Source organism: Danio rerio, chromosome 5, assembly GCF_052040795.2.
Source record: "Danio rerio strain M-AB ecotype USA chromosome 5, GRCz13ab, whole genome shotgun sequence".
Taxonomy (NCBI): Eukaryota; Metazoa; Chordata; class Actinopteri; order Cypriniformes; family Danionidae; genus Danio; species Danio rerio.
In genome coordinates, this window is record NC_141025.1 from 34,806,369 (window position 1) to 34,825,939 (window position 19,571).

At 35.6% G+C, this 19,571-nt stretch overlaps 1 protein-coding gene across 9 annotated transcripts in view; it reads right to left on the reverse strand.

The window, feature by feature from the left end:
• Positions 1-19,571, reverse strand: part of dab2ipb (DAB2 interacting protein b) — a 191,903-nt gene that overhangs the window by 75,470 nt on the left and 96,862 nt on the right. The window contains exon 1 of one of the 9 annotated variants that reach the window (XM_087252101.1): positions 19,098-19,260. In XM_087252101.1, coding sequence (XP_087108227.1) covers positions 19,098-19,168 — 71 coding nt within the window. In that variant the 5' untranslated portion in view covers positions 19,169-19,260. 9 annotated transcript variants of the gene reach the window in all.

Consider the following 19,571-nt stretch of genomic DNA (forward strand, 5'->3'; position numbering starts at 1 on the left):
AAGACAATAATAGCCATAACCATAATGTCAACAGAACCGAGTGTTCAAAACAAGCTCAACTGTGAAGAATGAAGAAGAGAGAGCTTCACTTACACTGAATGCAAGCAAACCCTGCTGCTCCATCAATCAAATGTTCTCATGCCACTTCTGTACGTCTAAGCTTTTTGTCCAAACTCCAATCTCAGTTCGCGCTTCGTTTCATGAACTGTTGAGAGGATTTCTGTAGGATATCTGGTTTTTTGTGCTGCGCACAAGAAAGGGAACTTCCCGTGGGACAACTGATAACACACCTCCTCACTCTCCCGCCCATTTAAACAGATAGAGCACCCTTTCACCCTTTCCCACATCAAACTAGATAACATTTCCACTTTCCAGTCTAACGTCTCCATGCCTCCATCTCTGTCTGCAGTTTCTTTTTCATCTTTTTTTGTGTTTGTTTGTTTGATTACATCTATTATTAACAGTGTTTAGTGATTTTCTCCAAACCTATTTAGGTGATTAATTACCAAGAGTTCATGAATCATTAATATGCAAGCAAATTACATGAGGTAATTACCTAAATGCAGGGGAAAAACTAAATCTTCAGGTCAATTAGAAGAAAAATAATTAAAAGCAAAACAAATACACTTTTATGTAAGTTTGCTTTTTTTTAATTTATGTGCATTTGATTTCTTTAACTGAAAGAAAAAGGAAACGGCGAGCATCTAGAACATCAAACATTCCCTGATCTATTATTGTATGCCGAGCAAGAAAGGACATGACATCAATGGTGAAATATGCGGAACAAGAAGGAAAAACCACTGCAGGACAAAATAATGTTTAAAGGAGTCAAAAGGTCATTCAGTCATGTACTATGAAGCCAAACTCACAAACACACCACACAAATACACACTGATCATTGGCTTTATTAAAATATCAGATTAATATCTGTAAGATATTGAGTTTCACTAATCACTAGCATACAGCCTGCTTCAATTTTTTCTCACTTTTTTAGGTTTTTTGTAATCATGCAATGCCAATAAATGAAACATTAAACATGTATTTGTCATGTATCTTTTTTTTACTTAATGCATGAGCAATTTCATGCAAGTTTTCACCAAAATACGGAAACCTGAGTTTTTTGGGTAAGCAAGTATTTTGCAGTACTTTAGAAATAAATACTTAGAAATGTTTTTGTCAATGTTTACAAACTATTATATTTGCTTTACCAAAGTCACACAAGTGGCAATTTCACATCTGTCACATCCATAACGGAGAGATATCACATCCATAACCACACTTTTTCCATATAAATGTAAAAAAAATAAATAAATAAAATCAATCATTTTTGTCAATTATTATCTTTGGATTATCATTATTTATTTTGTTGTGCAGTTTAATTCATAGAATCTCTACAAAGTATGTTGATACTGTAAACTCGCAGACTTTTTTGGTCACATAATGCATGTTTATTTTCCTCTTTTAAAGTACAAAACATGTTTCCAGATTGATACATTTCTGGTCCCTTAACTCTGTGGTCAGTTGCTCGGGAAAATACAACAATGAAAAAAGAAAAAACAAACAAACAAATTCTTCAATATAATGGTCACATATACTTTCTATGTGAATTTATGTTTTGAGTTTTTTACAACAAATGTCACATCCGTAACTGGAAATGCTCACATATTAATGTGGGAGTAGTAAAACAATTGCTTTGGGATTTGAAATCACTTTATTAACATTTTTAAGTCACATTTCATTGTACTAAAAATTATAAAATTGGATTTGTTAATTTTTAAAAGAGTGCTTTAGAATTGTTTACACTGTCTTAAAATGTAATTAAATGTAATTAATCTAACATTAATCGTTAAAAGATCGCGATCTCGATTCGACCCCCTAGACAATCTTAATCCAGCATTTCTACGATTCTGTCAATCATATTTTTAAGTTCAGGAGAGAAGAAAAGGTGGCTACACGAGTCTTTTCATTGTTTTACACACATTGCTCAATGACACTGACCTCCAAATGATGTTTAATGAGTCACATACTGTATTTATAAGGTATAATTCACCTAAAAATCTAATTTTTGTCTAAACATGATGTTTTCGCGATCGGGAAATCACACGTGACATGAGCTGCTGAAGAGGATTAAAAAATAGCGCGATCACTGCATCAAACAGAGTCATAACAGATTTTGTTTAAATATCCAGATTAAATAGGCAGCGTTGGAAAGATAAGGCACTGTTTCTTAACAAACAACACACAACAAGCTGCTTGCAATGATTGGAGAGTAGGGGCATTATATAAAGTCTGACAATGTTTTAATTACTCATCAGCTGAAGCAGCAAAGACTAAAAAAACAATCAATCGTCAGATTTAAGAATAATAATAGATTATTAAAAAAGACATTTTAAATGTAAACTGTAAACTGTTTGCTTGGTATAAATACATGAACAATTTCATCACAAATATTAAACATTCAATCTGTTTAACATGTTTTTCACAACAAAAGGCGGATCGCCTTCAGTACTTCTATAGACGTCCATTTACCATTTCCATCAGGATTGTGAATGAATGGGTAGCGAAAACAGACCTCACCACCATTTTATTTCAGTCCATTTGTGCATAAAGCAACAGCATGAGGATATGATTCAGCTTTCATAAAAACGCTTTACACACAATCTCCTGCCCTCGCATCTAGCATTAACATTCGGGCCAAATGGACAATTTCACAGTTATATCATGGCAGAAAACACACAGGCGAAAGATGCCAGCCTCTCCATATGCGTAGAAAAAAAAAAGGAAATAAAGATGAGCTTGGTGCCAGGATGGAAAACAGAGTGAAGGATGCTGGGAAAAATTCAGCACAATGAAAAACTGAGGGAAGACGTGTCATTCTCAAGAGAAATGGGCTAAATGTGTTAAACGGCAAACAAATTAGCCTTGGCCTGAACGAATCCTGTCTGAATAAAGCAATGCCACACACATTTACGCGCTTTTGTCTTATCACAAGCAAACAGTGGAGCCCTTGGTGTTTACTGGGCATGTGGTTAAAGGCTAACCAAAGGTTGTTCAGGACTGGCTGTTTCCTTCTTTCAAACACGCATAAACACACTCAAATGACTTGGCAAGCTAAAAGAGATTTTGGAATATAAATCTATGACCCTGGACCCTTCATTTTCACACCCACACATACTCTGAAATCCCCCTAGAGGTTTAATGACATGCAGACTAACTACATAAACAAACTCCTTTCTGATTATTATTATTATTATTGATCTACTTCTCAGATTTTTGTGCTACATACATGACTATAGTTTGAACAGACATATTTGCCATTTTTTTCTCTAGCTCATGTGAATCGTTCTAGAGAGTATATGTGTTAAAGGGTTTAAATGCAGTGTCAAATCCAGATTTCTTTAATCTTAAGTGATTTGTTTTTTTCTTCTTTTTCTTTTTCTAATAATTTTCTCTGAAATGCTTTTTCTATGGATGAAAACAAAGCACATGCACAAACACGCAACCTTGGAAAAGAAACATTCCAGGCAAGTTCTTTCATGTCCATGAAAACAAATTTCTACTTTTTAGAAATGGACATAAGCAGAGAGAGAGAGAGAGAGAGAGAAAGAAAGAGAGAGAGAGAGAGAGAGAGAGAGACAGAGAGAGAGAGAGAGAGACAGAGAAAGAGAGAAACGCTTAGAAAATCTTCAATACAGAAATACAAGATTATTAATCAGCTATTAAATGATAAGGAGTCATCTTTATAAAACGTAAATTCAGCCATGTTTCCTGCAGTTAAAAAAGGTACAGTATATTCTGCCCTTATTCTTGATTTATCTAATTCTATAAACAGGCATAAAACATTAACACTTTGCCCTTCAAGATCAAATCTGTAAGTCTTCCAAATAGCTTTTTTTTCTTTTTCTTTTTTTTTTTAAATATTGGCAGGATATAAAATTAATCAAATAATAAAACCGATGCTGAATCTTTCAATAATTAGTTTGAGCAATGCAAAAGGTTTGGGGGGTGGGAGGTGGGGGATGAGAGAAAGAGAGAGAAAAAAGAGAGGGAGAAGCTGGACGTGATGAGCTTGTATCATCGAGTCTTCATGACCTTCAACAAGAACAGGAATTATTGAGAGAAAAGACATGACAAAAGGGTGATTTTTTTTTCCAATCAAAAGTGAAAACAATAGACTGACTTCTGAAGAAGCCCATACATTTATATCCATGGATTATGGAGGCCATCAGCTTATACAGAATGTGTTTGACCCGATTGACACCAGAATCCTCTGATTAACTGCAGCATATAAAGAAAAATCATGAAGGAGAGCAAGAGATCTGACTTGGTCTTTGTAAAACATTTCTTCTAAATTATTATTGATATTATCATTGTTACACTATTTATTGTACCTTGGCAAATTTGACAGAGACAAATTTAGAACGTCATTCATGTCATACTCATGTCATACTCATGTCACTTAAAATCTATTTAACCAGGAATGTCACATAAGGATGAAAATATTTTTTGCACAGATTTCACGTCCACGTCAAGTTTTTCCACTCAAAACTGCAGGATTTTTTTTTTTTACCGTGATCGCACATGTAAAGCTTGTGTGGTTTGTCTGTAAGGGCTCGTAGTTGGATTGAACCAGTGTCTCTGGCATGGAAGTCTGGCACGCTAACAAGGATGGTAAAAAAAACTGCCTCCAGCTTTAGATGCCAGTGAACCTCTTGAGGAGAAGTGAGATTTATTGCGTATCTCCAACTAGTTGGCCTCTGTTACACTAACCTTCCTTGAACTCCTCCTTCCTCTAGTTCTACTGCACCACTCTGAGCAGGATTCGAACCGACGTCTCCAGCAAGCCTGGCACACTAATAAGAACACTAAAGACTGCAGCCTCAAGCATTAATCTCTAGTGCGCCTCTAGAAGCCAGAGGTTTAGCCATATAGCTTCTTCTAGCAATTTTCTGTAATACTGATTCTCTTAAAACTCAGTTCCAATCGGGTCACGGCACCAATCTAACATTCGGTTCTACTCTACCATTCTACTCTCTTTGGCGTGAGTTCATAAAATTTATTTGCCATCCAAATAGCATTTTTACATTTTTTTAAAATCTTGTTCTAACAAACAGCCAGTGCCATTTACACCCACTCAAAATAGTATCCATGATGGTGTTAAAGATTTTGAAGAACATGGTACAAAGGTTTTCTTTGATTATTATGTTTTAGTAAAAGAGGTACACTGTCATTCTACAAGGCAGAGTAGCTGGGACATTTACCCTTATGGAGTAAAAAGTAAAATATAAAGATATTTTTGTATACTAGTTTTGTTGCTTTAAAGAATGTGTTACCTAAGAGAGTATTAAAGAGATTCAAGTTTATTATTCAAGTTAAGATTCAAGTTAATATTTTTAGAAGGGAAGTTTGATGTTAAGATTTTTATATGGTGAGTTGCCTAGCTGATTTTTTCTGCACTCCATTTATGATTTGCTCATCATTTTGACCAAACAGCATTGTCAATATCGATTAAAAAAAAAAGATTCGGTATGAAGTATTTTCCAGCCGCACCTAGTTAAAAACATCTGGGGCCTCATGTATCAATGCTGCGTATGCACAAAAACTTTGCGTACGCCAGGTTTCACGCTCAGAATCGTTCACGTTTGGATTTACTAACGATGAACTGAACGTAGTAAAGTGCGCAGCTCCACACCAGCTTCTTGGCTGGCGTACGCACATTTTTTGAGTGTGTCTGTTTTATTTCCATTGGCGACTCCTAGAGGCAGTTGTGTTAAATTGCACTCTACAAAGTGTCTGAGCCTTGCAATGGCAGCTGTATGAGACGGGTTCATCTAGCAGGTATATAAGGTTTCCATACCATACAGTTAACCAGCTAAACATTAAAGCACAATTTGCAGCAGTCGCCTGTTTTCCCAATGTAATCTGAGCTATCTACTGCACACACATTGCTATAAAGACACTATCTGAAGATGAATTTGCATGTGTGAATCAGAAACATTTCCATTCAATAAATGTGCAAATAAAATATGATGCACAAACTTATTAATGATTCCTACTTGTCTTTCTCGTGATAAATAGTTGGCAAAATCTGATATGTAGCGGGGGGAAAAAGAAGAAAGAGTTCATCAGACGCTGGATTCGAACCGAGTTCATGCTCGAACGTGTCAAAACATGTTGACATGCGTTTCACGAGCTGCGCCACAGTGACTGTTAAGGGTGCTGCAACATTTTACACCTATAAACCACACTATATCTTTTTTAATTCACTCAGTGCGATGTTCAGATCCAACTGAGTTAACCGCATCAGCTAAACTCTCCCATTCTATTTTTTTTCTTTTGTTGTTAATTCTGGAGAACAACCTTGCAAATAACACCGCTTTTTTCCGGTCTACCTCCGAAAGGAGCACCTTCAATTCACATTCTGTTCAAAGTTTCTCTTTTTCCTTGCTTTTGCCATTGCTTTTTCATTGGGTTTTGCCAAAGTAGAGTCATTAGCATATTCATACGGGCAAGGAGGCACGGAGGGGTTTTGTGCTCGTGCATGTTGCGCTCAGTTTCACGTTCATTCGGATGTACAAAAGAATATGCGTGAGATTCGACGTACGCAGTGTTTCATACATCTGAATTTTTTGCTGCGTACGCAATGTTTCAGTATGATTTCCATGCAAGTCTTCGTACATGAGGCCCCTGAACTTTTCTGAATGCCGCATACGCACCACTATCATGTAAGTAGGAAGTAACCAATCTGCTTCAAACTTTGTATGGAATATACACATTTCAGTAATAAAGGCAGACTAATTACCTCAGACCAACACAGCACATGCAAACACTGCAGTGCTTTTTACTTTTCTCCATAAACTTGCATCTGCGCTGCATCGGAATGCGGTGGCTAGCAACAGTGAGGAGACTTTAAATAAAAAAGCATGTAAGGATGTAGCCAGAGTAGCTTTTTGGTTTCTTTTCTTGTGCAACCCAGCCACTAGCTCCCTATCTGAAAGATTTTTTAGCATGAAAAAGGGGGTAATATGGTCATTCAACTTCACATTTTGTAATGTTGCAGTATTTATTTGAGTAATGATGTCAGTTCCTTTACTTGAAACCTCAAATTTGATTATTATAATTTGTTTTGTTTACAGAGTTTTGAGGTTCACTGTATCATTATTATTTACACTTTAGAGATGTTGATCTACCTTAAAGTTTGCTTTAATTTTTCAGCATTTACACTTCACAATTGCACACACATTGTAACATCTAAGTTTAAGTACCGTTAGTAAATTAAAATGAAGTGGTTAAAAAAAATCTCAATATTACAAAATATATAGTAAAAAAATTCAGTAATTATAAATATCGAATGAAATAAAACAAGATATATAGATAATTTATTTTGCAACATCGCCCAGCCCTTTATGCCAAATAAAACAAACCAAAAAGGCACAAGCTTTTTATTGCAAAAAAGTTTTAAAAGGTTTATAAGTTTGTCATGAGCTGGAAAGAGCTACAATTGTACCGCATGCTTCACTTCCCTGTATTTGTCTCCACTCTCTCTCTCCTTTACGTGTGATGTAGGAATTACATAACTGCAGTCGGCCACCCTGCACAAGCCAGGCCATTAACTATGCCATCCACTCATCTATTCATCTCTCATCCCTCATTCCCCCTCCCCTTCCCATCCCATCCATCTATCCATCCCTCTATCTACCCGCCAGGAAAAGCTGCTTACCAAACAGTACGCCAAAAGGCAAGATAACACGAGAAAACAGACGTACATACACAGACACATGCTCATACGCATGCCAGCAAAACCTGAAAATGTACATACAACCATTACATGCAAATTCCCAGAGGTACAAATGATTGGATTATTGATGAACTGGAGTGAATATTCTATTGGCTGCTTGTGGCATGGCTTTCTGTAACAGTACTGCAATTTACTGGATCTAAACTAATGGCTCCAAAAATGGGTCACAGGTCTGTTTGCGGATAACAGGACAAATTTATGCTAAATACAATCAACAGAGTGCAACTAACCTCATAATTGTGTGTGGTTAGGGTAGCTAAATAAGTGAATAAAGGAATTAATTAATAAAATAACATTCAAATCAAATAAATGGAAATACAAATACACATTTAAAACAGAAAAGAGAGGCTACCGTGCACAGATGCATTTAAAACAGACGAGATGCTACCCACACCTATTGTTGCAGTTGATATTTTGGCACAAGGTATTCATCTGTCACTTGGTAGACAATTGCCAACTTAGACATATGCTAGAATATACAGATTTTGACACATGCCCTCACGTGAGCCAAAAAAAGAAAACAAAGAAGAAAAGCTTGCAGGATTGAATAATAAATAATGAAACAGACTACACTGAATCAAAGTTAGCTTGAAGCAACAAGAGGTGTGCCAATTATTATTATTATTTTTTTACCATAATAAAAAAATTATATTAGCTGGGTTTACATTCTAGTGTGAAGCGAATCTTTTCAAATTTTGCAAAAAAGAGAGAAAAAAATCTTAAATGTGAATTTTCATCAAGTTGTTAGAGTGGCTGACTGTAGTATTGGTAACCTAGTAACCAACAGTAATCAAGTCAAGCATAACAGAGACGGCTGATTAGTCACATTAGCTACATTTCCATCTACATATTTTTATGCACATATATATTAGATATGCGCATAAAAAAATGTAATAAAAAAAATCTGTTGATGAAAACAGCAACATGCGCATACAAATCTGCTTTAGTCGTACATCTTTTATGCAATATTCCAATTTTGCACAAAGTTAATTTGCATTTTTGGATGAAAACAAAGCTACTGGTGTAATGTTCACTACGTCAGAGTGCCAATAACAAATAAAAAACGCTGAAACAAATGCTATTCACCATTTGTCCAGTAACTTTCATTTAATATTAACTGTAACATTTATAAATAATAACATTTTTAACGCTTACATTTGTTTCAAATATTAGTCACAATAAGAATGGATGAAATATGTTGTAAAAAACAGTAAACAAACAAACAAACAAACAAATAAATTAATATAAAGCTGGAACAGGGGTGACACTGCAGCTCAGTGGTTAGCACTGTCGCCTCACAACAAGAAGGTCACATTCGGTTCAAGTCCCAACTGGGCCAGTTGACATTCTAGTGTGGAGTTTGCATATTCTACCTGTTATTGCGTTGGTTTCCTTCAGGTGCTCCGGTTTCCCCCAAAGTCCAAAGACATGTGGTACAGGTGAATTGAATAAACTAAATTGACTGTAGTGTATGAGTGTGAATGAGTCTGTATGGATGTTTCTAGTACTATATTGTGGCTGGAAGGTCATCCATTGTGCAAAACATATGCTGGATAAGTTGGTGGTTCATTCTGCTGTGGTGACCCCTGATGAATAAAGGAACTAAGCCGAAGGAAAAAATGAATGAATAAATGAATGAATAAAGCTGGAACATAATGGTTAAGTGTGGCAAAAAGGTGATAAATAATAATAAAAATCATGTTTTTTTTTTTGATAAACACAGTGCTGGGTCTCCATTATGTCCATTGTAAAATCTGGGTCTCGGCAAACCCATTGGAGAGGCAGGGCAGCTTTAGAGAAAAGCTCTCAGCTCACAGCACGCACATATTTTATTCATGTTGCCACTTAAAGGGACAAGACACAATGTGAAGGGACTGTGACAATCTGCCAGTTACTGTCAGCACAGCAAAAGTATATAGCAGCAAATGTGTTTCTTCCACTATATTAGTGAAAAAGCTACAAGGAGGGATCTGATATAAACTTTCTCTGCCGTCGTTTGTGGATCTGACTCACCTCAACCTCCAGATGGACAGTTGAAAAGATGACTATGTATTGTTTTTAACAAGCAACCATCTCAGGAAAGAATCTCAAATAAAAAAGAAACACTCTGTCATTTAAAACTGGCAATTTTTCATCTTTTAATCCTTCAAAAAAGGTCTGTCCTGGCCACATTCACTCTTGCCTCGACAAGAATAACAGCACAAAAATGTCTTGATAAGATTCTTCTGCATTGATTGAGATGCGTAACACTTACAAATATGGTGACATTACATTGTGACTGTGGCCTACATGCACCACAGATGAGAGAAAATAAACATTTCTGTTCTTTATCTTTCTATACCAATCAGACTCTTGGAATCCTTCACTCAGCGAGACATCTTTAAGCTGACGATGTTCGGGTTGAGAATTTGGTGGTGACCCTGTCCTGAGAATATGCCCTACAAACCAGTCTTGTGTTCCAAGAGTCAGAGTAGCAGAGACAAACCCAATCAATAGAGCAGAGACACTGGTCATGACAGTGCAAATACACAGCGTCTGGGAGAAAACAGGGCAGGCGAAAGAGAGATGGGCTTCATTTCACCATTAAAAGTTTAGATTTTTTTCCTTATCTTTTTTATATCCTCCAATCAAACGTTATCCATCTTTAATTTTCAGCCCAGACAAAGAAACATGGAACAGCTGCTACTCTCCCTCTTTTTCACACCATCTCTCACTCTCTAATCAAGTTTAGAGGTGTTTGCAAAATAAATAAATTTGGCTTTTCATACACACTCTTAGCTTTTAGTATTTTCCACCCATATACATGTTGCCATAAATGTGCTGTATAAAATCTATACATGAAAAAGGGTTTCTTTTGTTTTTCATTTGGAAGATAACTTGCTATAAGAATGTCCATAGTCAAATGTTTTGCATTTACATATTGTGAGACTTACATACATTTTAAGACATACAGTTGAAGTCAGAATTATTATTTATTATTATTATTTTTAGATTGTCTGCAGAACAATACATCAATATACAGTGATTTGCCAAATTACCCTAACCTGCCTAGTTAACCTAATTAACCTAGTTAAGCCTTTAAATGTCACTTTAAGCTGTATAGTAGTGTCTTAAAAAATATCAAGACAAATATTGTGTACTGTCATTATGGCAAAGATAAAATAATTTAGTTATTAGAAATGAGTAATTAAAACTGTTAAGTTTAGAAATGTGTTGAAAAAAATCTGCTCTCCATTAAACAGAAAATATGGGGAAAAAATAAACAGAGGTGCTAATAGTTCTGACTTCAACTGTATATCTATATTGCATACAACAAACACTGATCCAAAATGTTTTTCAGTTGAAACAATGACAATAAAAATGCAGCATATCAGCACATAAAAAAATCATGCAGAGGTTAAATAATAAAAGTTTTACATTTATATATAATAATACAGAAAATGCAATAAATAGCAACAACAACAATAATAATGTAAATAATTGAACAGAAATAATTTAAAATAAATTATAATAATAATAATTATTATTATTATTATTAATATTAATAATAATATATATTATATTATTAATTATTATTGTTATTATTATTATTATTATTATTATAAACAAGAAATAATAACATAATAAAAAATACATAATATAATATAATATAATATAATATAATATAATATAATATAATATAATATAATATAAAACCATTAAAAAAAATGAATTCCCATACTTTACATTCTAGTAATTTGTGATTATTATTATTATTATCTGACAATTTTATAGGAGGAAAAAATAACTAAATGATTTATTCACTCAAAAAACAAGCATTAATTTTACTTTGAATACCATATGGCTACACGCAAACACATTAACAAACCAATTAAATATTTTACACCCGTTTATCACACCTTTATAACGCAACAAAAACTCCCAGAAATGTCCAAGATTTCCATGACCATACAGGAAGTTCTATCATAGACACTAACCTGCTGTCTAAGATCAAACTGAAACAGCTCCTTTTTTATGGTTATCCACACCACCACCACCTAACTTTCCACTGATAATATTTAATTGTGTTATGTTTCAACTGCATGGCATGCGGAAGTCTTAGCATTAATTAATCATTAATCAATCTCTAAATCTATTAAAGGTCCAGAGAAGTAGATGACATTGTGAACAAGCTCATGAGCTCACAGTAAACCTCAGTGTTATGAATGAGAGCAGCTGTTCAACTCAAGTATAATTACAGACACACACACACATTCACACACAAGCTGACAGATTAAAAGAATGCCAACCCCTAATACCATCAAAATGAAACAAAACAAAATGATATAGGCAGTCTGCAAAGAATATAATATTCTCAATGAATAATTAAATCGCCAACAACATAGACACACCCTCTATCTCCCACAATAAACTTCACATCAAAGTAATGTTTAATCAGACTAAATGAGCTATTTAAGAAACCCAATGCAGATGTGCTGCTGCTGGCCACAGTAATGACCACAAAAAAATCCAGTGTCCAGTGACCCAGAACATCTAACGTGGCTTGCAACATCCCCCATCATTACAGACACTCAGAGAAACAATTACTAACAAACACACAACAAAACACTCCCAATAACATTTCTAGTTCACCAGACTCCACTATAAATGTGTGAACAACATGAAGACAAACTGAGGCATCGGGAATCAGAGCAATCACTCACCAGTCATCCTGTGAACTGGGCGCAGCAGCCGGACAGTAGACAGATCGAGAGAGGACACAAGATAACTCTGGAGGGGAACAGATCTGTTGTGAAGCTCCTACAGCTCCATTTTTCCCTTTCCAGTGCCGAGCGTTTGCTTCTCTCTCTCTCTGTCAGTGGCTCAGCACTGAACCGCTGCTGCTTGTTTTCTGAGGAAGGCGGAGCAGAGAAAAATCCTCTCTCTCTCTTTCCCGTTCAGTCCTTTCTTTCACCCCGACAGGCTCTTGCTCTTTCTCTCTACTGCCCTCTTGTGCTCCCAGTAACTCATCCTGCTGGATTTTTTTCCCAGTGTCCTACTTCCTCTGCTCTCTGTCAGGGTTTGTATGTGCGTTTAGACTTTTAAATGGTTTGTTCTCACCCAGACATACACAAAAATATGCATATCATATGTACATCTTTGATAGTCACATATCTCTCATCTCAAATCAATATTGGCAGATGGCGGCAACAGGGATAATCATAAAAATAGCAAAAGACATCCTCTGATTAAAAAAAAAAGGGCTTATTAGGAAGCTAGCCAGGCTTTGTCAACAGTTATCTTCTAGACTTAAGCTCAGGCATCGGCAGACAGGCAGTGAGAGGTGATCACAGCAGGCTTGGGAAACTTTTAATGGAGAGTTTGGAGAATGAAAACTACATATTTATACCACTGCGTTGTGTTTACATGATAAAAAGGTTTGAGATTGGTAAGGTTTTTATATGTACAATAAAAAGAAGGTGGAACCCACTCAAGGCTGGATTTATTTGATAATATTTGGTATTAAAGTGATCGTTCATCCAAAACTGAAACTGATTGAGTTTCTTTCTTCTTTCACAAAAGAAGACACTTAAATTTAATAAAAGTTTTAGATTAAAACATGATCGCGTTCATCTGCGCCTCAACTTTATGTGGGGTTTGCAAACCTGTGTGCTTCTTACTCTTCAGCCGTTTGCGTTTCCCGGGGTCATAAAAGCTCCTTCCCTGTCATCTGACAGCAGAAAGCCTAGAGTGATTGACAGCTGATATGAACCTATATAGCGGCAAGAAGAACTGATTCAGCATGTTTTTTAGAAAAAAATCAAAACAGGTCGGACTACAACCATTATATACAGTCGCACAAATGCTCCCAAATATATTATGAGGTCATATAGATACATTTTCGGGCACATTTTGGTCGCAATTTTGAGCCATGTCATGCCATAATAAAACAGAGCTGATCCAACTAAACAAGGTGTTCAAGACTACAAGAGACTAGGGTTGCACGATTCTGGCTAAAACGAGAATCACAATTTATTTGGCTTAAAATCAAGATGTAGATTTAACTTGATGTAGAAGTAAAATAAAGGTTAATATGAGTAGGCTAATATTATTATTTATCAAACATACGGTAAACAAAAATAATAACATTAGGCCTATGTGTATGTCTACTTCTGGTTAAAATGCTGAATGACTTTGAATAGTGGAATTGAACAGGTTTTAAATATGTCCCTGTTTGTTAATGCACAGTAAAGTTACGACATCAGAATACAATTATTTATAATTCTGAAATTGAATTATTATGTTTGAGACATATGCTTGCAATCTATCACTGACAACGTTATTAGACCTTTTTTCACTGTTAAAATCAGTCAGTTTTGTCATTCTCTGATTACCTTTTTCATTATATTCAACAATTTATATGCTATTAGCTAGTTATTCTGACACTGTTAAACATTTATTTTCACATACAACACTGCGCTTGCTATAAAAGAAAAAAAAAAAACGTCAAATTTTTGTCCTAATCATAACTCTTAAATGTGATATGATGATTAAAATTATGTTCATGCTTTTGGTGTCACTTTCATTGCCAAGTGCGTTTCATGTCATGGCTGTCACTCTGAGAAAACAAAACAAAACATAAATGCAGATCATACTTCCTCCCAAACAATCGTTCTGTGCAACAAACTGAATGTTTCAACTTTATTATCTGTTATTTGCAGCCTATGCAGGTTATGTTCACTAAAGTAGACTTCACTGAGCCGACCGTAAGCCTAGTGGTAAAATGGTCAGCTCACGAATGATTTCTCGGCCACGAATACAGCATTATTACATGACGACAAAAATGACATTTTTGGGTGAATTATTCCTTATAAATACTCTTCTGACTCTTTCGACACCATTTAGAGGTATTCTGAACTTGAAAATATAATTGGTTGAATCATAGAGATGCCAGATAAAGATTGTGTGGAGGGTCAAATCGAGATCTTTTTTCAAGTCATTGTGCAGCCCTACTAGAGACCATTAGGCAGGTGTGAATTGGAGGTGGTTGGAGCTAAACGGCACTACAAGAAATGAGTTTGAGACCATTGAGTAAACATGAAGCTTCCACTACGGCAGTACTCAAGTCGTCTTACACCAATATGCATTTGTCAGCCACTGCAAATCAGCGATTTAACTTTATCAAAAAAATAAATATTTTTTGTGACAAAAACACATCGATCCTCATAGCATAGATCTTTCACTCCTTCAGATATCTCTCAATCCCATGTATTCCTAAGCCACAAATACAAATGGCAGCTGGAAGTTGCAGCTAGTTGTTTGTTTTAATAAGTGCTATTTTGATCAAATGTATTACTATTGTAGTAGATCTCATCACAGCTCTCTCTGTTGTAGAAAATAACACCTTTACACTAGCAGTCTGACTCAAATGAAATTTCTGAGGTGCTTTTATGCACAAATACTGCCTATGAAGTCAATTCCTCACAGGGCAGAGAGTACCCTGTCAAATACAGCTAAACATAAGGTGCTTCTCAAATGGAAAGATGTGTCTTATAGGCTGTTCATCTAGAATGCCACATTATCAAGCTCCCCTGAAGGACAGCAATATAAAAGATCCTTAGGAGGCAGCCTTCTTTTCACATCCTTCATTCAGCCTGTTGAATGATGCATTTCCTCTGCATCCTTCAAACACATATAATCCTTTGTACACATTCCAATTCACAAAAAGATAATTAGCTGAAAATGAATAGGGTTGTTGTCATTATCTGTAAAATTAAATGTATTTAATTAAAAAGAGTTCTTCAGGTTTGTTTCAATAGTCTTTCTGTGCCATCATGACTGTGAGGGCAGAAAGGTTTCTGATGTAGTCATGCGCATTTACTTGGGCGTCTCATTCTAGTCTTTCATGATGAGGACTCTAGCCTTGAACCCGGTGTCATTCTTGAATCAATTAATGCTTTGAATAGTTCAATGATTCACTTATCCTCTACCAGCAAAACAATGTAACCTATTGAAAAGCCCACAGCACATACAAACCAAGATCTGTCATGATAAAAGTGATACACACAGTGATACAGTGATAACAAATTGTGTTAAATTTATATTCTCCTTATTGAAAGTCACAGAAAATGTCTGAAATTTAATCTAATGCATTTTGAATAAGCGAGAAGATGTCAAAATCATACAGTTTTTAAAGTGAAAGTTCTGCAAAAAACTCTAAATTACCTCACCATTTACCCTCCCTCACGTGATTTTAAACCTTTATGATTTCATTTCTTTTAGCGAACGCAAATGAAGATATTATGAAATATGGTTGTTGATGATACCTATTGACTTCCATAGACCTAAATGATAGAAGTCAATGGTTAATTCTTTAAAATTAAAAGAATTACAGAAGAAAGAATGAAACACAAACAGGTATTGAACAAGTGAAGGGTGAGTATAGAATGTCAAATTTCTTTTATTGGGTGAACTATCCCTTTTTATATTGCATGTTTTTTTCAATAAAGAGAGTTGGTTTTGTTGTCCAGGCAGCTCATTCTATGTCATAGATGCTTTAATAAAATCACTCATCACAAAACATACATATCGAGCATGACAGTTTGATTAAAAGTAGCTCAATTTTCATACCATTTCCTTAGGAAATAGTTCCCTTTTTTTACTCAAATGAAATTTACTGAGCAATAAAGCAACGCTGAGATTTCCTTTCTCGATATGACAGTTTCCTTGACAACATCAGCTCTTTCCCGCACAGGAGGGTGAGAAATAAGGATACGAGAGAGAACAATAAGACGGGCCGAGTTCTGACACAAATGTTCAAATGCTTTTCATTTAGATCCGAGTCATTAGAATCCGTGAGAGTAATCTTGGAGCATCAGAAAAAAAGCTGTGTCAGACTAGTAACTTTATTAGTCTGTTTGGCCTTAAATGACAAGAACTGTGTGCCTATGTATCTGAAGAGAAAAAAAATGTCTTGTTCCAATTCTGTCCTTAAGTGTTCCTGTGACACTCTGTCATTTAAGCAAACGTATTCTGCCACTCACATGAATGACACTTTCCTTCAACAAAATGTTTAGCGTTTAGTAAACATATCACAGACAAAATAGTTTTTGTGTAATATAAAACTTCCTTCCCCAGTCCACTCCACATAAATGACGTCAACTAAATTGCAAGAGCACAAATAACTACTGGTATGACGACAACATGACCATGACCACATTTACACTAAAACTGACCTTAACAAAAAATAAGCAACAACAAAAAAACATAAAAGGTCATTAGTGCAAAAATAGAATTACAACCCATTCACTCAAAATTCTGTTTGTTCAAACTACTTAGATACTGTAAATGAGCTGAAACAACACAATTCTTAAGGTTTTAAGCTTTGTTTTTTATTTAATACACTTAAACTTGCTTTATAAAGTTAACTTCATTCCTTCATTTTGTGCAAATGTAATCTCTCTCCACACCACCACCAATGTGCAACATCCACTTGGATGATGCATCGGCTGCGACAAGACAACAAAGTCAGTGTGCTCACCACAGACCAGCTATTGGTGGAGTTGAGAGACAATGACTACATTTACATGAACATCAGTAATCAAATAATTTGTTTTAATCCAAAGAGAATAATAAGACAAAGGTGTTTTCATAAGTTGCTTTTTGAGGGTTACTTTCATGATCCCGCTTTACATTTTATAGCACATAATTCAATTAGCATCATTGCGATTTCAACAGTGTGTGTGTGTGTGTGTGTGTGTGTGTGTGTGTGTGTGTGTGTGTGTGTGTGTGTGTGTGTGTGTGTGGTGTGTGTGTGTGTTTGTGTGTGGACTATCCTGTCACAAAACGCTTCGAAAAATTCTACATGACGGTAATAATTCGATTGAGGTGTTTATATGTCTGTAATGCACTTCAATAATGCGACTAAAATCAGCATACTCCACATATCTTAATTCAATGTCTCTTTAGTTTGATTATGATTAAATTAATCTGATTAAATTAATCAACAATAGCTGTTTACATGGTTAACTCTTAATTAGGGTATTGTCTTAATCATTTTAAGATCGAATTATTGGTGTCCATGTAAATGTAGTCACTGGTAGAGCCAACTCGGTGGATGGAGATGATTAAGAGGCCAAGATTGTAAGGGCCAATTATTGGAATTTGGCTAGAATTAGGCCTCAGTTTAAACGTCTTATCCGAAAGACGGTGCTCACTGACAGTACAGTGTCCCCATCACTATACTGGGGCATTAAGACTCACACAGACTGCAGGCTGAGTGCCCCTGCTGGCTTCACTAACACTTCTTCCAACAGCAACCCAGTTTTCCCATGTGGTCTCCCATCCAAGTACTGACCCGGCTCAGGCCTGCTTTGCTTCAGTGAGTAACCAGTGTTAACACAAATCAATTTTGTGGAAAATGACATTTTTTTTACGGTGTAGTTATGACTTAATTTGGAAGCTGAACACACTATAGTTATTATTTGTTATGACTGAAAATCAGGTATATTCTATCTTGTTAACTCTAAGAATGAATTAAAACATCTGACATTTTTGTAAATGTTATTTTATGCTCTAATTGACAAAATGTCTGTTTAAAATGGTACTGTAGTTTGCGGAACAGAACAAAAAATGAATGTTTTGCTCAAACACACAACTATATATAGTTTTCATAGTTGTGTACATGTTTTAAGGGGAAATATTAGGCATTAAAAAGTCACTTAACACTATTTTGCTGCAATAAATGGAACTAAAAATAGACACATCACTTATAGTTAACATCAGTTATACATTACAGCTTATTCAACGTTCATTAGATACCCCAAAATGTCTATTTTTGAAATGACTTTAAGATGAAGCTTAGTTTACACACTAAGAAAAATCCTCTTCTCCATCCAGCAGAAGCGAGCAGCCTGATTTATTGGTAAATGGCTCAACTTGTGGCTAGTATCACATTGCCTAAGTCTCTAAGTGCCATCTGTGCCAAAGAGGAAAAGCAGAACAAACTAAACGTTTCGATGCATTGTGCAGGAATATCGAGGATGGGGAGAATGACAGAAAAAAGGAAAAAATAATAATGACAGTGTCAAAAAATTCAGATATATCCACATCCACAAATCAATTTTCTGTATATTTGTATTCCTTGCTTTAGTGCTTTCAATGGCACGGTTGTTTTCAATTGAATTCTGACTCTTTCTAATATAAGGCACAATCAGGCAGTCTGGTAACACAGGGTCATATGCAGCCAAATGAATGTAATAATGCAGAACAGACAGCGACACACAAACACTTACACACTGATCGAAAACACTGCACTCACATCAGCCGTGGCATCGGGCACAGAAATTCAACAAAAATCCATTTGGCCCCACAGAAGTCCAAAGTACTCATGCCCTACTGTATCTGTACAAGCACAGCCATCCATAGTCTGCTCCAGCCAAGCCATGCTGAAAGCGCAGACAATTACTACACTTAATCCAATCAAATGAGATGCTTTTGGGATTAGCAGCATCCGCACATATAATCTCATTTGTGTAAAGAATGGATGAGCAGCTCAGGCCGTGGGTTTAGAGCAGTGGCTGATGGTAATGCTGCTGATATACAGTAAGGCAAAGCATGGGCTGAGGCCGATTGGGAGTCCTTAGGGTCTAAGCTAATGGCTAAAGCTAAACTGGGCAAACATTGGCAGCTAATACACAGATTAAGGAGGAAATTGACGATTAGTACAGATAAAAAGACAAACTGGGGTTGGACTAAGTGACGTAAGCAAAAATAAATACAAATAAAATACAAA